This window comes from Arvicola amphibius, chromosome 7, assembly GCF_903992535.2.
Source record: "Arvicola amphibius chromosome 7, mArvAmp1.2, whole genome shotgun sequence".
In the NCBI taxonomy this organism is placed as follows: domain Eukaryota; kingdom Metazoa; phylum Chordata; class Mammalia; order Rodentia; family Cricetidae; genus Arvicola; species Arvicola amphibius.
In genome coordinates, this window is record NC_052053.1 from 12,299,513 (window position 1) to 12,325,319 (window position 25,807).

At 43.5% G+C, this 25,807-nt stretch overlaps 1 protein-coding gene across 3 annotated transcripts in view; it reads right to left on the reverse strand.

Annotated features, from left to right (window-relative positions):
* Map3k20 (mitogen-activated protein kinase kinase kinase 20) overlaps positions 1–25,807 on the reverse strand; it is a 158,335-nt gene that overhangs the window by 54,124 nt on the left and 78,404 nt on the right. For all 3 annotated transcript variants that reach the window (XM_038335733.1, XM_038335732.2, XM_038335734.1), the window contains exons 5-10: positions 23,690–23,755; positions 20,748–20,776; positions 20,495–20,632; positions 13,334–13,420; positions 7,799–7,873; positions 2,534–2,640 (exon numbers count right to left, since the gene is read on the reverse strand). In XM_038335733.1, coding sequence (XP_038191661.1) covers positions 2,534–2,640; positions 7,799–7,873; positions 13,334–13,420; positions 20,495–20,632; positions 20,748–20,776; positions 23,690–23,755 — 502 coding nt within the window. The remainder of the gene's footprint in view (positions 1–2,533; positions 2,641–7,798; positions 7,874–13,333; positions 13,421–20,494; positions 20,633–20,747; positions 20,777–23,689; positions 23,756–25,807) is intronic.

The following is a 25,807-nucleotide window of genomic DNA, read 5'->3' on the forward strand; positions in this document are numbered from 1 at the left end:
GTGCCCATAGAGGCCAAAAGAGGGCATCGGGTCCCCTGGAGCTGGCGTTACAGTTTGTACTGAGCCTCCTGATGTGGGTGCTGGGAACTAACTGCAGGTCTCTGAAAGAGCAGTGAATGTTCTTAGCCTCTGAGCCATCTTATCAGCAGCACAAATTTACTATTTTTAAATGAATTAATAAATATAATTTTTCATTTCTATTTTATGTAATAAATATGATCATGTATGATTCATTTACTCAAAGGTTATTTATTTATTTTTATTTTGGAGTTCCCATAACTTTTTAAGAGTGAAACAGATATGCGTGAGAGATGGCTCTCTGGGCAGGGGTATTTGTCAAGCATGAGGAGCGGGGTTGGGATCCTGGCACAGGCACACAAAGCTGGGGGTGGCAGTGTTTGTCTACAGCCCCAGTGCTGTCTGTGCTGGCCAGAGACAGGAGGGTGACTGGGACTTGCTGCCCACGGCCTATCTCCGGTTTCAAGGAAAAGGAAAGAGTATGATAGAGAAGGTCACTCAACATCCTCCTTCTGTTTCTGTACACGTGTGTGCACTTGTGCTTGCACACACCCATGCATACAATGCCCCCATGCTCACACACACAAACAGTGAACTGGAGTCGTAGGCACCAAACAGTCGAGAAGCTCTTGTCTACCACACAGTGGAAGAAAGTTATAGCGGGATGCCATTTCTCTTGCAAAATTAGGTGGGTATTGGTTTTGGATTTAGGAAATTTCAATTTTTTTTTCAGGAAATTTACTAATTTGCTTTGTTTTCTTTCTTGGCGCACTTAAAGAAGCCTATCTCAGACACACTAATACTCACAGGCTTAAAATCCCGCTAATCCTTTGGATAGCAGATCAAATAGCATTTCCTCAGGGAACCCCTGCATTATACACCCAGATCGGAGGATCAGATTTCACTGAAAATGCTCTATTAGCCATGGCTTCTCTGTCATCTGGCTTACCGGCACAGAATGTGGATGGTTATCGGTGTTCTTATGTCTAACATTGTAACATGGATGTTTCTGAGGCTGCTACTGGAGAATGCCACACATCTGGGGACATTGCGTACACGACTGCAGCCCAGCACCTAGGGAAGTAGCAGCCTCTCCTGCACAAGGAACCAGGGCAGTGTTGCTTGTGTTATAACGGCCACGCTTCCTGCCTGCCTACCTGCTTTCTTTCCCTGCTGCCTCACGTCCTTCCTTCCCCATACGTTTCCTGAGCAATTGCTATTGGACAAGATGGAGACAGAAATATAGCAAACAGTTTGCTTTTTCAACGCTCCAGCGGCGAGGCACATCAACATAGTGATCTCAGAGCCCGGTGGCACTGATCTGACCAGGGAGTGGGTGGGGTTGCTCCCTTGCAGGTGAGCTAGGTCAACAGTTACCTAGACGGCTAATGGGAGCTGGGGTGAGGGGCAGGAGGAATGTGCAGCCAAAACAGGGTGGTTATAAAAAGGAGACCGCACTGCAGAGGTTCTGGAAGAGAGAAATGTGCCTTTGTGGGGGGACCAAAAGCCCGAGGCTCGGGGCATGCTCAAGATAATGGGGTCTTCTGAAGGGCGAGTGTTTCCGTCTTTGTCTGAAAAGCAATGGAGCCCACATAAGGAGTCTGAGGGGGAGTGATATGATTACATGCGCACTGACCTGTCACTATAGGAAACAATGTCTCACCGGGGTTTTGTTATTTTAGACCAGGAAAAAAAAGCCCTCAGCTCTGGATTAGAGCTCGCTGCATTAATTTTGTATTGTCAGGAAAAATTCATGAAAGCGACTGGTATTAGGCAGTTATTTCAAAGGAATGAAAATAAGTAAGGTCACTGTAAAATATCAATCAAATCGAAAGCCCAGGGTAATGTGTGCTGACTGACAGAAGTCAAGATCCAGAGGCTCGCCATGAGCACGCAGTACTGACTTAGTACCAGCAGGTGGCGTAGGGCATTGCGTTACCGCCAGAGATAGCAGAAGCAGGGATGAAGTTACTTCAGATCTCTGCTGAGTCAGGGGAGGAACGGCGTCCAGCTCCCAAACAGGCTATTTATATTCCCTGCGTCATTCGGTCTAGTCCAACTGTTTCATCTTGGATTTACTTTTTCCACTTACACAATACAAATCTCTCTTTACTGATTTGTTTAGATAGGATTTATAACATCTAACGTGTTTTTTACAGGTTCCCTATTCCCTCCACTAGCAAATACAGTGCATGGGCGAGGCTAAAAGGATACATATCTATTTCTTTTATTTTTTTTCTTCTTCTGGGCAGAGGCCAAAGCTTCCTAACACAGAACGTATACAGAGAAGGTTCTGGAAATGCCCTTTGCTTCGGAGTATGTGATCCTACAATCTTCCCAAACACTTAGATGCATGCTACTTAAGAAAACAAACACTTGCTTCCTTATGCATGAAAAGTAAATCTTAGCCTGCGCCCAGCCCCAGCAGTGCCTAGAAATCAGGACTGTCCTTCAGGTATCCGGTCTCATCACTGAAGCCGTGGGCGGGGACTCGCGCTGCAACGGAGCTACCCACCTCCATTCGGCCTTGTTGTGCAGGAACGAGTTACACTGGTCGGGAAGGTTCGTATCGTTGGACATAGACTCCAGGATCGAAATGATTTGCTTGAACGATGGCCGTTTCTAAAGAAGAGAAAAAGGAACCACTGTGAGACTTAAAGGAAATGGCAGGAGGGAGCGGAGCCACAACCTACGAAACCATAGCCGGGCTCCCTCTTAGCGTTCGTAGCCATCAGATCACACAGGTGTAGGGAGCCGCATTCTTCATGTGCGGTGAATTATCCGTTGGATAGATATGTGGATTTATTATTTTAACCACAGGGCATCAAGAGTAGTAAGTACTCTTCTGTAGGTAAGAAGAGAGGGACCAAGTCCTTTGAGAGATGACCAAGAGCTTTGACTAAAAAAAAAAAAAAAAAAAAAAAAAAATCTCAAGTCACCAGAGACCTACCTATGTGGGAGGGATAGTAAAAACTTATTTTTTATTAAATTTTGGATTATGCATTTTGAATGTTCTGCTATTTACTACGCAAATGTTTCCATCTTTTGCTTGTTTTTTTTTTTTTTTTTTTTTTTTGTAAAATGTGTGTGGGCAGGCAGTATCTGCTTACCAACCTAACGGAAATAATAAAATTTCCCAAATCCATTGGTCTGAAAAAAAAATCTTAACGTAATAATAACATCATAGTTCTCAGGGTTTATCCCACACTGAAGCCTGCTTTGGCCGAGGACGCTACCAGGCTGTAGGCAGAACTGGAAAAGCACGCTCCACCTGTCTCTAACAGGCACTATCTACGCTCACCTCTCTCCGCTCCAGCCAAGGCTGAGACAAAAGGTTAAAACAAAAAATGGAGAAAGATAATAAAAGGATGATGCACATTCTCTCCTCATCGTGCCTCATAATTACACCATTTCAGAGCAAATTACAGCTACAGCAATTAAAACACGCATTTTAATTTAGGAGCACAAAAACAGGAAGGAACAATGTTGAGGTGGCTTGCTCTCAGGACCTGGGTGCCTCTGACATTATTAAGAAAAGCACTTTCCCATAACTCAGAAATACAAAGCTAGGATATTTACTGACTTCTGCCTTGTTTGTTTTAGGGGAAGGCGCACAGGTGTGTGCATCCACAATGCTGTGTGTGTGTGTGTGTGTGTGTGTGTGTGTGTGTGTCTGTGTGTGAAGAAATCACGCATAGTCAAATGTTACCAACGAACAAAGGAACGTGCTTTAAATAGGACGCAGGAAAAGAAGCCAATTTTCTTAAACTCTGTTCCTGTCTTCATCTTCCACCATGTGTCAGGTTTTAAATGGAAAAAGAAAGAAGTGCAACTGCTTGAGAACTGATTATAAACACAAGCATCATAGGATTTTCATTTTGCAAGAAAAAAAAATAGCAACGGAAGCTAATGGATCCTGTCTTTAAAGAAACAAACAAAACAGCATCACCAATCCTGGTCTCCTGGATCCCAGGCTAGCCTCCAACTCTGTGTCTGAGGATGACTCTGAACTCCTGATCTTTCTTCTACCTCCCAAATGCTGGGCTGTGTAACACACCTAGCTCATATAGTGCAGGGGACTGAACTCAGGGCCTTGTGTATACGAGGCAAGCATTCTACCAACTGGGCTACATTCCCAGTCCTCCTAATGAACCTTTAAAGACTTGTTTCCCCCTACATGTATTTTTGAAATAAAATTAAATTCCTTCATATTCAGATCTCAGTCATCCCTTTAAAAACGTCATTACTGGGATGAGCATTAACGTACTGCAATGGGACATTCCAGTAGACCTGGCTATTTGGGGGGCTGAGGCTGGAGGATTACTGGAGCCCAGGATGGTTTAGATGTGCTGGCTGCAGAACACAGCACGGTGCTGGGGACCTGCGGCTCCTCCTCTGAAGGGCTCAGCTGCCTTTGGAGTGTCGTTACAGATGGCTTATCTTAAAAAGAAGCTACAACGAGGACCACTTATCCCACTTAGGAATGTTTTCACTTCTTTTTTTTTTTTTTTTTTTTTTTTTTTTTTTTTTTGAGACAGGGTTTCCCTGTAGTTTCTAGAGCCTGTCCTGGAACTAGCTCTTGTAGACCAGGCTGGCCTCGAACTCAGAGATCCGCCTGCCTCTGCCTCCCAAGTGCTGGGATTAAAGGCGTGCGCCACCACCGCCCGGCATGTCTTCACTTCTTACGTCTCTATTGGCTATTTCCACTTCATACATAGGGCATCTAGTTCAGAAAGCATACGTTATCCAGCATGACACAGGAGCTGGTCACAGAACCTGGACTGTGATCTCAAACTCCCAATCTTTTATCTCATAGAGTATGAGAACAACTCCTCCTTGCTTACCAGCTCCAGGGATGTCATTTTAAGGGAAATCAATACTCATCTTTCTTTATTTTCATTCATACACACACACACATACAATTTAATTTTTGAGGTCGGTTTTGAATATCCCAGGCCAGTCTTGGACTTACTATGTAGACTTCTAATCCTCTGCCTCTGCTTCCCCAGTGCTGGGATTGTAGGCACGACTAACATGGCTTACACAGGGCTGGGGTTTGAACCCAGGGTTCAAATCTTTGTGCATATTAGATAAGCACTTTACCAAACTGAGTTACATTTCCAACTCCAATAAACTATCTTGAGCATATGATTTAGGTGACCAGGATGCTCTGTCATTTACACAACACCACGTTTTTCCTATATCTCTCTTCTTCACTGCAGAAGAACACCAGCCCCACAGGGAAACTGCATAGTGTAATCTACGTGTTAATGCTCTGAAGTCTAAGGACTGAAAAGGGGAATAAAGTACTTTAATCAACCACTGCTCTCCATTTACCATAGGACGGCACCAACTTTGAGCCATAGCATGAAAATAAACCTCTCAGAAATTTACAGTGTTCTGGCTTCTGCATCTACTTTCTATTGCTGCAAAGTGCCACAGGAACTCGTGTGTGTGTGTGTGTGTATGTGTGTGTGTGTGTGTGATGTGTGTGGTGTTCCTACATGTACACACACACACACACATTCCCTCAATCCATTTAGCAAGAAAGGCTAGGACTATACTAGCTAGGGTAGCAACCCAGACTGATTCTGGGTCTGGAAAAGGGTTAGCAGAGTGTCAGGGAAGACTCAGTGGAGTACCACCCGAGAACGAGTGTGCTCAGGGCATGACGCGTGTGAGATGTGCGTGCAGATTAGCACGTGAGGACTGGAGTGTGAGCTGCAGCCACTGTCCAATTAAATCAAATACAGTGGTCTGCAGTACTTCTTATGAGAATAAGAGGTAAAAACTTAGGAAACAAAAAATTAGTTTCAGACGTCTTTTATACTTCATGTGACTGGAACACAAGATTCTTCTGTCCTAAAAAAGGCTCTCCTTCCTACATGTTAAAGACATGCCAGTTTCATAGGCTCTGCTCTGGGCTTAGATTCCTTGTGCCATATTAAAATTTAAGTGTACATTCTTAGGATTTTAACTAGTACAGTACGAAGTTTTTGACTGAGAAACTAAATCATACCAAAATGTTTCCAATCTAGAAATCTGGTTGCATTAATATAATTCAATGCAAATAATTTGAGGTGAAATTTTTAATTTAGCACAGTTAAGATTTCAACGCTATTGAAATCACTGTATGTTTTCAAAGACACAAAAGTTAAACAGCACGTGTTTGAAAATAAACGTGTAAACATCTGCTTACAGTTTAACCTAAGTAGTTGTAAAGAGTACATTTCTTCTAATGCTTAATGCAACACCACATTCTGAAAAAAAATCACACACTGGAAATAAGAGGGTCTAATCAGGTGTAGGGCACAACACTCAACTTCTTTGCCAGTGTACTAATAAAAACAGTAACAATGCAAACGTCTCATTCTTTAAGAAAAAAATAATACTAAGGCATATAGGGCTCCACTTGCAAGGAGGCTGCAGAAAGTCTGAAGAGCTGCAGTGGAAGCCGGAAGCTGCAGGACACCGGGGATAAGGGAGGCTGTGCATGGCTGCGGAGCCCAGCAACTGAATCTTCCCAGAATGGAAGCAAGGCACATGGTGGGAGGCTTCCCAACCATGGCGGGCTGCTGCAGTACCACTGTGTTTTGTCTCTTTGGGGACAGTGTGCTGGAAACACTCTGCATACATCAACAAGAATTCTGTCCACACGGCCGGTTTGTCTCTAAGCCATTTCCGCCAAAGAAGCACATTGCCCTGGAACAGACTTCAGTCATTGGTGTTTGTTCCTAGGGCTCTCACTGGAATGGACATAAATTAAGAAAGAATTCCATACTTTTTAGGTTCCTTTGTTATTTTTTAGGCCTCTATTTCTGGATCAGTTGTAATACCTCTATTTCGATAAAAAAAACTAAATAAATTTGAACTATGATTTTTGTTTCTCTCTTGAATGTGATCTCTCAATTGTTTTAATATTTAATCTGTGAGACTCATTTTAAAATTACAACCTTTATTATGAAAATCTAAGCACACAAAAGGCAATGTCTCTATATTCTACTGGGCTTCAAAACTTATCTCTTGCAATCATGTTTAATTTGTATTACCGTCCACTGACCTTCACTTGCTTTTGAAGCAAATCCAAGACTAGCTATCATTTTATCCATGACTATTTCCATATGCATCCAAGAGTATCTTCTTAAAGCTGGTCTTTGTGGGGAAAAGACATTAGCTACCCATGCTTACAAGTGACAACCGCACGAAGGCCTAGGATCTGAATTTCTTCAGTCTTATTGTGACGGCCCTGGGAGGATACACTAGGATTCTAATGAAGTATAGCTTCTGCCTGCTTCTCCGTTAGACAGAAAGGCAACAGAGTCGACACTAAGAGCCATGGCAGAGCCATGGCAGACTGTCTGGGTTCACATCCAGCCCCACCAGGGCCCCAGGCTACGGCCCATGACTCATCTTTAACCTGTGTGTGCCTGGGCTCTCCATCTGTGAGTCGAGGGTGAGCTCAGCTCCTCTATCCAAGAGTTAGAAAGTGCTCGAAACACAGCTTACATAGAGTACTGTGTTAGCTGTTCTTACGAGGCACAATGGTCACGATTAAAAGCAAAAGAACAAAATTGTCTTTCGAGTCAAGAACACCAAGGAGTTCTGTTAAAAGAAGGAAGAGTCGATGGTAATCACTTGATCCAGAAGTTGAGCTGTGGGGATGTCACCATAGGGCCTCTGGGGCTCGCAGGCTCGGCAGTTTCCTGCCGCTGGGTAAGGCTTTTGGCTACGCCAAAGCGAACAGGTAAAACTTCAGAAGTTTGAACAATAACACAAGTACCTTTGCATCGGCTTCCCAACACTGATGCAACAGCTCAGCGAAGCTCCTGGGGCAGCTGCTTGGAATGGTCAATCTCTGCAGAGAGGAGGCAACCAGAAGAAGAAACAAGGCTTTACTCTTTGGGACAAGGAAGTGCCCTTTGCAGGATCATCAAAGAACTAATTTAGAAGCACAAACAAGACACGGGATCTAAGGCATCTCTAGATTAATAGATGACAGGAGGATTCATGCACAGATTTGTCCTGTCCAATCTCCGAAGGACCCCGCTTGCCCACATGGAAATCATGGAAGATGGAAAGGTCAGGTTCGTCATTAAAAAGAAACCACAGCTGGAGAGGGGCAAGCTGGAACATAATGCTACATCATCTAACACCATCAATTTATTACTCTGTTTTTATAGGCGACTGTGATTCCTGCTTACTAGCCAGGTAACTAGGAAACAAGTTGAGTTTTGGCAATAGGTGTGAAGCTCTGAAAACATCTTTGGCACAGATCACTCCGCGTTTGGGAACTGGTAATTCTGAATGTGTCATGCAGAATGCATGGTTCATCCTGGCTCTACCTTCAAGAGGATCAATTCTACTCTCACATCCCACAGTTCTGGTTCTCCTAGACCATGGCACGTCCCTATTCCTCGGAAGAGTTTTTGTTTTCAAAGGCTTGAGGGGCCTCAGTGACAGCAACAGAAGGGCCTGGCATGTATGAGGCACTGAGTTTGATCCTCCACGCTATGAAAATAAATGACTAGACATCCTTCAATATACCATAAAGCACCATATAATCAAGAACTCTCTTGCAAGCCACCAAATTGCTAATGTTCCACGTGGGTCTACGTTAGCCTAGTAAACAAAATGAAGTTTATAATTTTCTGGACTTGGCCTCAAACTGAGTTACAAATAAACAGAAATAATTTTGAGCAGTTTCCAGATACACCAGACTTCCCAAGAGTGCAACACCCACATGCGAGAAATCAAAGGGCAGTGATTTTTGCATTATTCATAACCTAACTACGATTTTAAGGATTGTCACCAGCAACAGAGCAGGTCTTGGAATTAAGTCATTAGCACCGCTTACTCTGTCAGGCAGTCACTCACGGCCATTTCCGCACAAGGCCCAGCACCTTAAATGGCCTCATCATCCTGTCTAGCAAGATCTTGCCTGAGCATGTGTGTACTGCAGGATTTTCATTTATTCTGCACATTACAGAGTTACACTGACTTGAAGCATGATGCCCATGGGCGAGCTGAGGCTTTCTGGCTTTATAATTTTAGTTTATAACTTTAGTTGTTAGGAAGAGAGCCCTGGGGTTGGAGACGCATCATTGGCAGAGCAACGGGCGTGCAGGAAGCCCCAGACCGCATCTTCAGGGCAGAGTGTAGATATGTGTGTGTGTGTGTGTGTGTGTGTGTGTGTGTGTGTGTGTGCGCACACGCGTGCGTGTGCTCACACGTGTGTCTGTGTGTGTTTGTGCAGCGGGTTATAGATGTGGTGGGGTGGAGAGAGAGCTGGGCAGCGGTAAAGCACTAAGGCTTCACTCCCTAACACAGTCTGCCAAAGAAATCTTACAAATAGAAAATTTAAAACTGAATCTGGGTGAAGCTAGGCCTAGAACTAGGAAAATAAGCATCTGGGCAGGAAAAGCGAGAGTCCACGCTTAGGATTACACACAATCTTCACACTGAAATAGAGTTAACGGGACAGAGCAGTCCTCGCTAAATCAAAGCCATGTCAAGTCTTTCAAACTTCTAGTTGTTTGACCTCACGAAACAGAACAGTATTTTTCGACTGTTATTTTACTGTGTTGTGCATTGCACATTTTTGACGGAGATGTATAGGAAAATCAGTTGTTTTCTTAAAAAACAGAAGAAGGTTGGGAGATGGGAATGAAGAAAGACATACTACAGTGGCATGCATTTACCTGCATGCACTCTGTATAAACAGAGTGGGTTTCAGACCGACACACTTCAGCACAGCCTAACCTCAGTGGTTACCAAGGAAGCCACTGTCAACAGGCTTGGGTGTCCTTTGGTCCTCTTTTCTTACTGAGAAGCCATTTTAGATATGACATTTCAAACATCACACATAGAAAAAAGTAATTTTTGATCTCTAATACTATGAAGTATTAGCTAATCACAGACTCAGACACATTGATGTAAGGGATTTTTGGGGTGTATTAAAAAGTACTTCCAAACAGAATCTGAAGTACTTATGTCCTGATCACACAACTTTAATGCGATCCTAATGATTCCAAACATCCCGAAATGGCCAGTACTATATGGTAGCATTAATTACCGCTTAGATGTTTTGGAACAAAGGTTTCACATTTATAAGATGAGTACCTCCTAATTTAGAGTAACTAAATTAGGTGAGGGCATTTTTTAAAAATAATATTTTTTGCACCATTTTACACATGAGATGTGAAAACATCTACGTTTTTATTTCTCTGAAGTTAAAGAGTAGTAGATGAAAATTTAAGTTTTAAAAAATTTGTGGACAAATATAATTGTGTGTGAATGTAAATGTGGGTGAGCATGTGTGTGTGTATACCAACACACAGCTGTGCTGTGGTGTGCACATGGAGGTCAGAAGACAATTTGAGGAAGTAAGTAGGCTCTCTCCTACCATGTGGGTCCCAGGAATTGAACTCGGGTTGTCAGGTGTGGTAGCAAATACCTTTACTTGCCGGTCCCAATTAAGTTTTTAGTTTTACTAAGAATTTTTACACTAATTGATTTGCTATTTACATTTTATATAAGAATCCAAGTGTTTATAAATGTAGAAATTATACCCTAAAATTTTCTGAAGGCCCACTGATTTTCATGGAAACCCTATATTAAAAACCGTGTCTTACCAATGCTCTGATAAGCTCACGCCTCCTGTAAGGTTCACTGCTTACTATGTAAGGCGTAACAAGGCTTTACAAGTCTATTTCTAATAGAAGTTAACGTCGGGGAAAATGATGAGTCAAAAGCCTTATCCATAAGAGTCGGAGGCAAAGATCCTTAGATATGCGATGTTAGCGTGATTGCCACACAGATCAGATGGGAAGGCTCTGTGCAGGGAGAGATGACTGCACCTGGGTAAGAGCGCCGTCCCCATCCTCACTGCCCAGCTCGGTGCCACTGCAGCCATATAAGGGATTAGCAGTGGGGAAGCTGGGTACACAGGATTCTCTGTAATACTTTTACAGACTCTTAGGAGTCCATAATTATTTCAAAATAAAAAGCTCTTTTAAAAAAGCAGCCCTACTAATTGGATGTAGATGTTACAGAATGACCAGACGGATCACACTATCAATTTCTCCTTGGCAGTTTAAATGCCCTTCTTATTTAAATGAAGACGTGAAAATATGGGAACCTTTCTCCAACCCAATAACTGAAAGTATTCAACAGTAAAGATAAAAAAAAATTATTGGAGGCTGAAGAGGTTTTATGAGTTACGTTTCTTGAGATCTTGGGTTTGTTCTTAAGTGAACTCAATCTCTGGGAATTGCCTCAACACTGTGTGAGCGGAATCTGTCTGGATAGTCAGTGTCTGTAGAGTGGCGGGATGAAGAAACCTTCTGGAATGGTAACACTGGAGATTCCATCTAGGCTTAATTTCCACATTGTTTTTTCTTTGACAAGTAAGTACTGTGCAGATAATTATCCTTAATTCGACCAGTTTTTCTTCAATTCATTGGCAAGCTGAGAGAACTTCTGTCACTGTGTGGGTTCTCTCAACTTCCTACTTCAGTTAATGAACAGATCGGGAAGTCTTTGGGTCTCTCCCATCATTGCAGCACACCACGGTATGCCCCATGGGATCAGTAGGGGACAGAAGGCAGTGGCTTCCGGCATGAGATGCTATGGAGTTCTGAGGGGTGTTGGTGGGGGCATCCCAACACTTTCAGGCAGGATGAAAGCTGCCATTCCCTTCCACTTTAAACACCCAATGCTTTGGAAATGCTTTGGACTGGACCTATTCTGCTTTTCTCTAGATTAAAAAAAAATTATTGTGAAATACTAATTATTCTGTCAACTTTGGAGGATCTGGGTGACTTTCTAAACCCCTTTCCTAATCTATCCTGTGTGGTGTAGAGATTGCTTCCAGGTCTGCTGAAGGTCAATGCTCTCTTTGCTTGGATTCATCAACCGGAACAAAATACTCAACCATCTCTCTGGCAAAAGATACAGAACAGTGGATCCTCGCGTCCCAAACCATTAGTTATCCCGTGCAAGTTATCTTAACCGAACAGCACGTGGAAATAATGATTATCTAATTAAAACCTAACAGCTCTTGTGAAGCAACAAGGGAGGCCTGGTCTTACGTGGAAGTCCTTCCCATCCCCTAGCCTGGCAGCCCTCTCCCACCAAATTCAGCCACCGCAATGTGCCACCCTTTTCCAATGAGTCGGGAGGACAAATGAGTCAAATAGCTTGGGATCTGGGAGACAGAATCTTGGTTTCTCCTGGTCAACAGCAGCTTTCTGATTAACCTAGCATGCTCTGTAGTCACTCGGTACAGACCAATCCAGTTCTGCTAACATGCTAAAAGGGGGCTATCTTTAAATATTCTTCTGGAAAATATTTTTCCTTTGAGGTCTCTCTCAGCCTTTGTATACAGCTATGGAAATGAAGAAGTTCTGGGAAGTCAGTCGCTTTGCCTGGCAAGCACCAGCGTGCACGGCCGCAATACCATCTAAGTTCTCTTCACGCCGTGAGATCGGATGCTGCGTCCTTATGCTGAGCGATTTCCATGGCTGTGCGTTCCAGCGACAATTTGAAACCTTTCAAAATGTAGTTGCTCTCTTTGATATGGATGTGCCGTGTCCTCTGATGTAGGCTCATAGGTCCAACTAGCTGAAAGCCTCAATTTGTGGGAAGAAGAAAAGCGAGGCCGGGGACACAGCACAAACGGTGTTTACGCCACTGAAGTCCCTTTGAAATGGAACGACTCTGCATGAAGAAGCCAGCACTTGTACCACTGCCTCGCCAATTCCAGTGAGGAGCTCATCTTCAATGTAGTGCTCAACGTAGGTGGCAAAACTGTAATTTTTCCCCTTTTTGAAACTATTTTTTCTTCTTTTATTTTTGAAATTCTCATCTAAGCGACAGTTTCTTGTACTATAGTGACTCCCGCTGGGAGAGGTAAGTTGAAGTAGCTGAAGGTCTCTTACAGATATATCAACTCCCGGCCAGGAAAAAAGATGTCCTAAACGCAGGAGATGCAGTTAAACTGTTCCCCTACCTTGGACGCAATGGCTTCTTTCATCACTAAGAACAAACCCCCCGGTTTTACAATTGAGACTGAGAAACTAGTACAGCACTTGTACAATTTTTGATCTACAGCATCACGACGTGAAGCTGCAACAATTAGATGTAAAGGGTCCATTCATGAGGAATAACATCACTTTGACCCTTTGTGTTAGCTCCTACTGCTAATCTTTCCATAAGCGTGAACTTACTTTCAATTTGAAGAAGATGAAAAAGTCTTTTGCAAAACCCCAATACTGTTTTCTGATCTATGCACCTGAATGGAGAAACGGAGTCTTACCTCGTTTTTTTCCACTACAAGCCAAGCTACTTGCAATCCTTCCAAACCTTTAAAGGGGACCTCCCTTGTTAGCATCTCCCAGAGAACCTAGAACAAAAAGGAAATGGAATTTTTATTCTGGTACTTTATATTGGTATATTACTGAAAAACGTAGCTAGCATTTAATTGTATCCAATTACTAGACGTAGCCAACCATCTGTAGAAATGTAGACAATATATGTATATATTCATACATAGGACTTTTACCATATGTTATATACTTTCATGTTCTTTGTATGTTAAGAAAAAAACTTGTCTTGGGAATTGCAATGTCTACACTTAAAATTTTATATTAGTGATTAAACTTGATCTTTACACTCAGTGGAATTCTCACATCTTCCCAATTTTGTATTTTGTGGGAGAACAATCTTTCCGCCTTGAGCTTCGGAGACATTTTTTATTAGATAGTAACCAGACATTCAACACAGTTTTAAAGGCTCAACAATGGCCACATTAAAAAAAAATCAAAGTCCCCAGTTCAAATCCCTAGCAAACTCCTCTGCCCCATACTGGAAGACAGCTTTAAATTATAACATTTAGACTTTGTGATTTGGACAAATTTCCCTCAGAATGAGTCAATCTGAAGGATCCATTCCTATATACACATATTATGTCATATTCTAAAGTACAGTGCACATTTAATACACATACGCGCTGTGTGCTGACTGTGTGCATGAGGGACTATATGCCCCCAACTCTGTGTAAAACTCCAGAGGAGTGTGGACATGACCATCAACTGGAATGCTAAGGAGAGCCAACTGGTGCTAGAATGGAGATCTGGGCTTCTCTTTAAACACTGAATAATGGGGATTTGAACACCCAGCTGCCATCTCTTCTTATTCAAACAGACATCCAATTTTTTTTTTGAGACAGAGTCTGGCTATGTAGCTCAGGCTAGCCTTGAATTCATGATCCTCCTGCCTCAGCCTCCCAAGGGCTAGAAGTACATGCATGTGTCACCATGTCAGGCTGACACCAAACATTTAGTCTACCAGTACTTTGCAAAGTACAGAATCAATTCTAATTTTGCTAATAATCATGATAGAAAACCACTATGATCTACTGAGTGCCCGATATGCTTCAAATCCCATTACATGTGTCACCTTGATCACGATCAAGCCTAAGATACCACCCTCGATTTACAGGTGAAAAAATGGGCATCTAGGAAAGTCAGATAAACTTGCCTACAGTCATCCAGCCACTAAATGGGACAGCAGGGACACACACTGATTTCTTACTTGGAGGCTGTGCCCTCGTCCCATGTAATTCTAGGGCTGGGGAAAGCCCAGAGGTGGACAGAACACACAAGGCTCTGATGTAGGCGTGGGACCAAGGCAAACTCAGGGCGAAAACTCTGCAAGGTAGGCTTGGCTCTCCCTGGCTGCAACTCCAAAGTCTGTTTCTACGCAGGAGTCTAGATTGATGGCACGGCTCTATTTGAATAAGTCCTGTAAGCCTTTAACTGTATAGCTATTATACCCCCAGCCAGCCTGCTGCTGTCTTGTTCAAGCTATAACATGTCAAATGAATGTTGGCTAATATGAAGATAATTAGCAGGAAAATCAGGGAAATTGGCAGATGCTCCTCAAGCGTGAGGGGAAAACAAGTCCCTGAAGCCTCTTTGGGCTTTTAATCAAGAGCGTAAGGTACTTCTTCAGAAGAACTACTGCATAATTCTATCTGAGTCGCATAGCGATTAGGAAAAGGTAAGGGACATCCCAGAAGGGGACGAGTCTAGTGCTGGCTGGGATGGAGGGTGAGAGTCAGTGCAGGTAGTAGTCACCCTGCCGCCCCGCCTCCGCAGGGGAGAGGGCAGAGCTAGGCTGAGTGGGAAGCGAAGTCCCTCAATTTGCTGTGATGGCCACACTCTGTTGGTACTGGGGACACAGGGGAAAAGGAGGTGACGAGTGGGAGAACTGGTCAATTGGGCACTGGCTGAGGGGATGGAAACAAGGAGGCAGTGTCAAAGAAACCAAAGGCTCCAGGTCCCTTCCCCAAAACACTGAGGCGAACCTTTCGTGCCTCCCCGTTTCCATAGTCTGGGGGAGGGCAAGCACAACTCATGCACAAATGTGTGCCCACGTGTGGAATCTGCCTGCATTCTACAGAGCAAAACGTACCCCCCAGAGTCTGATGCAATAACATCAGAAAGCCACCTCTTCTTGTTTGTTTGTTTTTTTTTTTCAGACCAAAATAGTTGCCTGGACAATAACAAAAGTCTAATAAATTAGGAATTATAACCCTGAAACAACTGGACAGTGTCACTCTGCCTGTGTCTCTGAACAGATACAACAGCCAAGGGAGGTGCTTGAAGGATTTAAAACTGTGGAGACAGAGGTGCTGACCGCCAGAAGCCTCAAGTTCTGGAACCTTCACGAGGCCTTCTATTTGGTTCCAGTATCAGCGCCTCCCATGAACTCCCTTTATTAATTCCCCAGATTTGGGAATGTACCCAAATGAAAGCAGAACGAGCTAGAGTGGCTTTTTTCTGCATTCAATAAAAATGACATTTGGCAAAAAAAAAAAAAAAAAAAAAAAAAAAAATAAGTTTGTTGAGGAAGTCACTCGGAGGTCTAAAAATACATGAAGCCAATGCCTTAAAATACCAGTTCCGAGGCTGCAGGCCAAACACGGCTGTGATCTTTCACCTTCAGAATATTTTCCAACTCATTGTATACCAAGACGTCCTCCCAGCTAAACTGCACTCACAAGGAGAATTTCTATTTTCAGTTTACAGAGCAGAAACTTGGATGAGACTGTATATTTCTGCCTTTTCTCTCACAAACAATAGGAAGCCATTACCTGAGCCTGGCTGGTTCTGGAACAGGGCTCCAGACAAGTCTCAGAGGCTGCCCCTTTAGCTAGCACAGTCCAAAGCTGACTTTGGCTGGAAGTTCCTAGGAAGGTAACCCTGGTCACTGGGAAGGGCGACGGACCGTGGGGTCTTCCCAGGCTGTCCTTTCAGCCATCTGGGCTCTTCTTCTTAGCCGGCCATACTCTAAGCCTACTCCCAATCTTTCAGGAGACACTCTCCTGGGATGCACAGATCTGCCTAGAACTGCTTGGAAACGAGAAGTTTCTTGGAAGGCAGGGCAAGGCTAGTTAGTTTTGCCACGGTTAAGAAGCAACACAAAATAAGCAATCCGAGAAAGACAAAAAGCAAAAACCTATCTTGGCTTTTTGGGGTGAGTTTCAAAAACCAACTTTTCAATGGCTGTGCTCTTCATGAAGTATGGAATGTTTTCTGTTAGAATGATGTTCTTCCTGTGTGTGTGTGTGTGTGTGTGTGTGTGTGTGTGTGTGTGTGTGTGTATTAGGTTGATGTAATTTTTGAACTTTGAGGATCGCAAGCTCCTATGCCCAACACGGCCTCAATTGGAACAACTACCCTTTCTCTCCGGTGTCCAACCCACTGGGAACTCATAATGGCTTTTCAAGTTTGTTTGTTTAAAACAAAGGGTTCTGGAGAGCAAGCCTTGGCTTTTCCCTTTCACTGATGACGCTTTTTTAGAATGAACAGAAAGAGAAGGGGCTGTGTTAGATGCGATCCTGAATGCTTATCATTAAATCAGCATAAGCACTCTCCCCCGGAGTTCCGCTGACAGAGTTCTCTGTGAGGCACGCAGGCCTTCTCGGTCAAAGCCTCACTTAAAGAGAAACTAACGACAGAAGATAATTTTCTCTTTACTTATTTTAGCATGGCACGCATGCGGAGGTCAGACGAGAACTTGTGAGAATCTGCAGTCTCCTAGGGATTAAACTCCTCAGACTTGCCAGCAAACACACAGAGCCATTTCTCGGGGCCAGAAGTTGGCTTTGTTGCTGTCTTGAGAGTTATATTTACTTTTATTGTATGTTACGTTTGCTTGACGGTATGTCTGTGTCTGACATGTGTGCAGTGCCTGCAGAGGCCAGCAGAGGGCATCGGATCCCCTGGGACTGGAGTTACAGACAGTTGTCAACCCTCGTGTGGGTACTGGGAACTGAACTGAGGTCCTGTGAAGGAGCAGCCACCTCTCAGCCCCCTAGAAGCTGTCTTTAAAAAGATATGGAAACATTTCTGTTTCAGGAACTCAAGGGCAGGAAGGCTCTGGCATGAATTTTGAATTAACACTGATAGAGCCAGGGGACTGGACAGATTCTCAACCACACCTGGTGTGTGGTGTAGTGTAGTCCTGGCAGTGTGGATGTGTTTTAGGAAATGGTCTGTGAAGTTCCTGTTAAGTCCCTTCCCCAGCCAGCAGGACAGCTTATGTCTTTAATACCAGAGGTATTAAATACCAGTGGTGGCGCACGCCTTTAATCCCAGCACTCGGGAGGCAGAGGCAGGCAGATCTCTGAGTTCGAGGCCAGCCTGGTCTACAAGAGCTAGTTCCAGGACAGGCTCTAGAAGCTACAGGGAAACCCTGTCTCGAAAAACCAAAAAAAAAAAAAAAAAAAAAAAAAAAACCAAAAAAACAAAACAAAACAAAACAAAAAACCAGAGGTTAGGTGACAGGCAGATCTCTGTGAGTTCCAGGCCAGCCTAGCCTACATAGGAAATTCCAGGTCAGCCAGAGCTACACAGTGAGCCTTTGACTTAAAAACAAAAGAGAACAAAACCATCCTTTCCCCTAAGAAAGCCAAACCAAGGCAAGCAAAAGTGGGGTGGTGCACATACAGACATGCAGAGACCCTTCTCTCAAAAGTGGCACACAGTCTTTGGAGTGAAAGGTTTTTATAAGAGATGGAAAACCCACTGCGCCAGAAAGATGGATTCAGACTGCGCTTAAGGAAGTGATCAGTGAGACCTGCCACAGGGATTTAAAGACGCGGGAGAGATCCTTAGCTTGGTATCAGAAGTCATGGCTCAGCAGCTATGGTTTCCAAGGGAAAAGGCATCAATTCCTGGCTACAGGTACCGAGAGGGCATAGTCTTAAGTAAAAGGCAGACTGGTGCATTGCACACAAAGCCCAGGCATCTGGAGGCATTTGAAAGAAAGCGACACAGAGTTTATTTTCATAAATGCAATAATATTGAAACTAAACCTTCATTCTATATACAACTCATAGCTGTGACTTTAGGTCAAAATTTTCTAATAGGGAAACTCCAAGGCTTGGGGAAATTTGTCAAAGTAAATACAATACGTGGATTGTGGGAGTAGAAAATAAACCTCAAAATCCATCCGATGAACAAAACGGTGCAAGCTAATTTAAAGCCATGGCTGCCTAAATATGGCTTTCTCTTTTTAAATACACCTGCACGTGTGAGGAGAGTCACATGATCAGCTGGACCATGGCCAAATGACCCACGTGTGTCAGCCATGCTGATGTCTTCCCGAATCCCCTTGCTCCATAGAAGGCTCTGCAGAGTATGGCCTGCTGCAAAGCACAAAGTGGCTCTGCATGGTTAAGGAGCTGGGAAGCAGCCTCAGCTGCCAGGTGTAAGCAGTCCTCAAAGACAAAGCCATGGCTGCCTGGTCACTTAAACACACTGGCTTCTGTTCAACAGCATGAAATGGGATCCCGGTACTGTCAAACATGCTATGTAAAATGTAGTCAAACGTGCTATGTAAAATGTAAACCAACCTAGGCGGCCGTCCAGCCCAGAGACTAACTCAATAAGCGATCATTTTCCCTAAAGTAAAGGAAACGTAACTTGGTAAAAGAAAACAATTTCACAAAAGGTTTAATTTTTTCCTTCTGTAGGTTGGGGATTGAAGAATTGGACCCAGGGCATATTGCTAGGCAAGTGTACCAGTACCCAGCTAAGCCCTAGCACAAAAAGTCTTAAATTGCAACAAAGCTCCCATTTTCAGAATTTCCAGATGAATGTGAGATAATATAACTCCTGTTACAGACGGCAGCTTCAGAAGCTGGTGCCCTCTGGAACAGTTACTCGGGTTCTCCCCTTCTATCACGGAGAAATACTTTCTCACTCTCAGTAGTAATGTGGTTTTTATTCTTAGAAACATTCATAATTAAGGGGAATTAGCTATTTGAAGTGGATTCTATTGCCATCCTTTAGCCTTTAAAACTCTAGATTTGCTGGGCCTGATGGTGCACGCCTTTAATCCCAGCATTTGAGAGGCAGAGGCAGGTGGATCTCTGTGAATTCCAGGACAGCCAGGGTTGTTACACAGAGAAACCCTGCCTTAGAAAACAAAACAAAACAAAACCCCTAGACTTTAGGCAAAAATACATAATCTATTCTTGAAATTGTTTTCAATAGCCAACAAAAGTCACCTGTGCATAAGAGGTTCATGACTTAGGAAGCACTAGCCAGCTGGAAAGGCCCCACATGGAAGGAAGCCAGCAGACTGATCAGAGAAAGGGGCATGCCTGACAAATGTCCTTCTCTGGCCATTACCTCCCACCTCAGGTAAAAGGGTGTGCAGAGGGGGCATGAGCTTTTCCTTACAACCAATGTCTCTTCTCTGCAAGGTAAGGGGAAGTGGCATCTGTGGCATAGGTGGAAATAAGACCTAGAGAAGAAGCATTCCCCCTGATGCTCTGGGCTTTTTTTTTTCCTTTACAACATTTTAAGGAAAGCATCCTTCCTGCAGCAGGAGCTACTCTAGCAGAAGCCTTTTCCTCCCAAATGATCCTTCCTTATCTGGTTCCTCCCCCATTCTACCCTTGCTCCCATCTGTCATCTCACGTAGCAACTTCAACACTTGTTTTTGTAGGGCGTGCAGCAGATCTGGACAAGGTTATCTGGCCTAACTACATGTCCTTTTGTAGTTTGGGAAATGCGTAAGTTTGGCTCACTTGGCAGCTACTGGTGGTCACACACCGCATGGGCAGTCTATTACAATCAAGTGTATCCCAAGAGACCCGCAGTGTCAATGAATTGCACAGCTCTTCTGCCCTGTTCCCACCCCTCACAGAATCATCCGGGGAGTGGGCAGCACTGATCCGGTTCTCTATTTATTGCTTCTTGGAAGTAGTGATGGTTCTTCTTAGTGCGGGTCAGAAGTGATCAAGCCACACATCGGGACAACTAGAAAGCTCTGTCCCTATGCGGCCACCAGAGACGATCCTCCTGTCTCAGACACGAGCTAAACTGTGACCACTTTCTTCTCTAGGCTGTCTGCCCCTCATATGTCCTTTGGAAAACAAGGGAATAAGAAACACACTCACCACACCATAGGAATACGTGTCACAGGTTTCAGACACAGGGAGACTCTGGATAACTTCTGGAGCCATCCACGGGAAAGTTCCAACCAAGGACATGTGTGTGGTGTGGTTATGGAATCGAGAGGCACCGAAGTCACAGATCTGAGGACACAGGAACCAACGTTAGCCTTCTACCCAGCACTGATGAGAGATGACTGGTCACAAGACCTCCATAAGAAACAAACAACTTTCTCCAAAGTAAAAGACACGGCCCTACCTTGAGGACTCCATCAGCAGCAATAACAACTACAAGAGAACAGAGAGGAATTAGGATAATCGTTTTTGTCTGAATTGTCTTACGCTGAAGAGAAGCAGAGCTTCGCATTTCTAAGTTTGATATCATTGCATTTCTAACTTCACATTATAAACCGGGCATGGTGGTGTGTCTCCGTAATCCCAGGCTGAGGCAGGGGGATGATCATGAGTTTGAGGCCAGCATGGGCTATAGAGCAAGAACCAAACCTGTCAGGGATATACAACAAGACCCTGTTCTAAGCACACACAGACAGACAAACAGACAGACACACACACACACACACACACAGACACATACACACACAGAGACAGAGAGAGACAGAGATACTGAGACACAGACAGAGACAGAGAGGACTTCATATTATAAAGGGTAAGATGGAAATATCTGCTGCATCTGAGAGTTTGTATAAGGGAGGAAACATTTTTTAAAAGCTTGATTCAATGAGGTGCTGCTCTGAATGGCTTTTAAGATACTTGCTTCACACAAATGCAGCGAGGGTAAACCAAAGCAGCTGCACCACACTCGCCAGGAAAGGGGATTGTAGGAATGGCTTTTTAAGACAGGAGAGGGAGGGGGGAGAAGGTCAGTTTGGACATAATACATTTTAAACTCATGCAAAATGTCTATACAAGTATTTCTGGTAAACAGTTTCGAGGCTGACATCGGCCTGGGAGTGTTGACCCAGAGGGAGGCTGTTACGGGAGTGGGAAAACCATCAAGGCCTCAAGAGGGTTTCTGGGATTTGTTTATTCAGTAAGCTACTCGGTGCCCTGAGCATGATAGATCATCAATGCAGCAGCTGCTCCTAGTGATTTTGGTAACGGGAGAAAGGTTTCTGTGTGACCTAATCCATAAAAATAGCCTCAAAGTAAATGTGGGATCGGGAGGCATGAGCTGCATGCTTTTGCAAATAAAAATGTAAATAAATATTACTATTCTATCCGTTGTTCTTGAAACAGCTCCCTATTCCTCCTTCTTAATGTGAGATAGCAAGGGCTCATTTACAAAATAACATTATAAAAATGCTTCCTGTGAGGGCTGGAGAGATGGTTCACTGGGGACAAAAAGCACTTGTCATGCAGCCGGGTGACCTGAGTTGGACCCAAGAGACCCACATAAAGGTGGAAGGAGAGAAGTGACCCCACAGAGTTGTCCCTGCCTTTCAACGGCACATCACAGCATGTGCTTGTATGCAAACACGCACCAGACATGCATGCACACTAATAATGTGTTTTCATTTTTATTAGATTTCTTTACTTATTTCACGTATGTGTATATGTGTGTGGGTGCCTCTAGGCCACAGTAAGCACATGGAGGTCAGAAAACAGCTTGTGTGTGTGTGGGGGGGGGGCAGTTCTCTCTTCCTAACACGTGGTTTCTGGGGACTGAACTCAGGCTGTCTGGCTTGGTGGCAAGGGCCTCTACCCATGGAGCCATCTTGCTAATCCATAACTTAAGCTTTCAAAAAACACTACAGAAAATGAAGTCTCACTCCTCCCAGTAAAAATAAATTTCCAGCATTAGGCTGATATTTTTTCTTGCTAATGTTTCCTATTAGCTAAAGAACTTGTACTTTATTTTTTTTTTTAATGATGAATTCACCATCGTTGTGTAGCCTCCATGCTAAGTACATGGGTTTCAAAAAAAAAAAAAATCAGAGATTAATAGCACAAACTGAAATTTTGGTCACAAAAGCCTGCTGCTTCCTACCTGGTTAGAGATTATTTTCCAGTGACTTCCTGTCAGCTAGCTGTGTATGACAACTATGTCTGTCTCAGGAGAACCTAAGAGCAAGTGAGGACCGAAAGGGAGTGACAGTCAGCCGAGCCAGCAGACCAGGTTAGGAGGGGCCAGCTTGGATTCCTGATGGTGGCAGCTGCTTACAACTTCCTGTCCTTCCTGCCTAGCACCTGTCAGACCCAGGCCTGGAGGTCCCCAGTGTGAGCAGCGCCCCTGGGGCTCTGCCCAGGCTCCTCTTGCCCACTTGCTGTCATCGCCCAGTCTCAGGACCACACCACTGGTAAATCCCTGTTTTAGCTGCAGCGATCTTAAATTCCTAAAACTAAATGTGTTTCTGCCTACCAAGAGCCACTGAAGAGCGTAGAAATAACGGATAGCAAGCAAGGGCTGTCTTCTTTCTTCTCTTAAGCAGAACCCTAGGCCGCTTATTTAGCTCTGCTAAGTAAACCGTCCTCCTGCCTTTCTGCTGGCTCCGAAGTGACGTCATGGAAGAAGGTAGCATCTAATCCCGGGAGCTATTTTAAGGAGCTCGCTTTCCAAACGATAAGTATAGGGCTCATAAAGTATAGAAAGCCCAGAAAAGAGAAAGAAAAAAAAAAAAAAGAAATGCCTTTACATTCTGAACTCTCAAGCACGCTGGTTATCTTTGGGCACTACTCCAGGTAACATGGGCATGAGTGACCAAAAGATGCAAACCATTGGAATTCAGAAATGAAACTCAAAGTTGCTGGCAGAAGGAAGCATCTAAAAATAGGAGACTTAAAATACACGACTACACACTCTGACCTGGCGGTGCAGATCTTAGAAAAGGATCCTAAGAAAATAATTAGAGATGTGTTTTTTTTTTCTTAAAAAAAAATTGGTCAAAAGGCATTAAACATTTCTTATTTTAGAAAAAACCAAAACCAAAAACCAAACAAACAAATGAAACGAGAAGCATAAGCAAATCCAGTTGGCTCCATCCTGTGTTAGACTCACACAGAACACTAAGCAACCTCCTCAAATAACACAGAGACGTCGATATTTGCTGACAGTGAAGATGTTTTCAGGGTAGAGTGTAGACCAACCATGTGCTACAGAACCACGGGAAGCATCATGCTGGTTATTTCCTGGTGCCAGTGAACTGTGGGAAAGTAGTAAGGTCAGACGGTGTGGCCACTTACCGTTTCTTGACTTGAGATCTCTGTGGATCACCTTGACTGGAGCCTCCATGTGTAAGTAGTGCATCCCTTTCATACAAGAGGGGAAGAGGGTTAGTGGTCTGCAGTACTGCATCAGTAGGAACATTCAGAACTTTGCAAAGAAATCCACAGCCGAGAATAAGGCTATGTGTTCTGCCCGTCCACGCTCCATAAAAGAAGAACCATCTATGCCCACATCAGTAACAGTTTCTCCAGCAAGGTCAATGCAGAACTTTACTGTGGATCGTCTCATTTCTTACATCATTTTCTCAGATCTGCAGCAAAATGACCAAGATGACCTCTGAGCACCCCACTGCCAGGTACATGCTACGTCTGCCCAAGCTGAGGCTCCTGGTCTCTCACCTGGACGTCTGCAGCCTGAGCTGCTGTGACATTACTGTTCTCCAAGGCCTGAGCGTGAAGACAGAATGGGTGGCCAGCAGGCTCACTGGTGGGTAAGGGTGGTATGGTCTCCTAGTAGATGTACAATGTTTACATCTAAAGATAGGTTTTTCTCACAAGAATAAATCTCCAAATTCACTCGGATCTATTTATAATATGAATTAAGGTACCCGTTGTACTGGGTGAATCAAATGCTAATTATTTCATTACTTTGAATGAGAAATTATACTTTATGATATATTTTATGGTTATCCCCTTAAAAGTATTTGACCTTTTTTTTTTGTTTTAGGCAAAAACAGAAAATAGAGGGAAAAAATAAATTTTCTACACAGTACTTCTGAAACAGCCCTTTCTCACATCAAATCAAACAGGACCTTCTTTTTTTTTGATGAGATGCCCATGAAAGTAATTTAATAAGTACGTTTGAGTTTTTTTAAATACACAGAACATTAAAATTTTATAAGGGTGAATGTATTAATAGCTATTCTTCTACTACTCTGGTTATTCCATACAGAGGCATCAAAAGAACAAAGAAAATAAGAAAAGAGTTTCAGCTCTTATTACATAATGATATCACTGAAAAGAATCAAGTTAGCAGAAGTATTAGTAGCTTAAACGATCTTAGCCCATGTAACTGGGATAAAGGGTCTCATTGAATAGCAAGTTCTAAGTAGTCAACCTGCAAAGATCCTGTGTGGCACTTCATAGTCTAATATGCCTGAACTTCACAGCCAAGCCCTCCTTGCTTTAAAATTAAATCTCCAAATAATTTTCAGGTATTTGACTATGATTAGAAGGAAGAACAGATGGTTTTTATACTTGCTGACAAGGATTTCAAAGGGGACGATTTGACTAGAAAAAAATTTAAAATATAGGCATTTTTTTTTTTTTTTACTCCGTGTCAGATTATCAGAAGAAAAAGTCCCATAAGTAACTGGTGCACAGTGCATAGTAGTGGTTGACTCTGAAAACTTAGAAACATCTCATTATGTAAACAGAAAACTCAAAATTTTTTTGAGTCACTTGCTTTGTTTTTATTGCAAACCATTTAAAAGGGCTGAAAACTACTTTCATCTGGTTTAACTATCTGTGAATTCTCTCTCTTTGTGGGAGATTCGAGACAGGGTTTCTCTGTGTGGAACATCTCTGGTTGTCCTGTAACTCACTCTGTAGACCAGGATGGCCTCAAACTCAGAGATCCGCCTGCCTCTGCCTCCTGAGTGCTGGGAGTAAAGGCGTCAGCCACCGCTGGGCATATTTGTGAATTCTTAATAAGATCTGACAGGTACCAGGGAGGAGGCTTGGGGAATTTGGGATGGAGGCAGCATTTGAGCCGGCGCTCTCACATACAACTGTAGATGCACGTGCCTGCCCGCTTCCCTTCCTCCTCCTTCTGGAAGGGAAGAGCGCCCTGGCAGCTTTGAGTGCAGCTCCCAACAGCAAAGACGTTGAGCAACGCCTATTTCCAAATGTGTGAGTCAACTCTCAGGATGAATTATTCATTCTCTGATGTCTCAACATGTTATTGCTTCAGTGGCTTCAATCATGGTCAATCCAAAAGGCTCACAGGCTGAATTAGAAACAGAATCTACCAGAGTCAAGCCTTGCTATTTAAAATTTACACTTAGCTGTAGGGGACAGGGTTGAAGTCAATCTTAAAGTATGATTCCCTTTTCCTTTTTCAGATCATCTGGAATA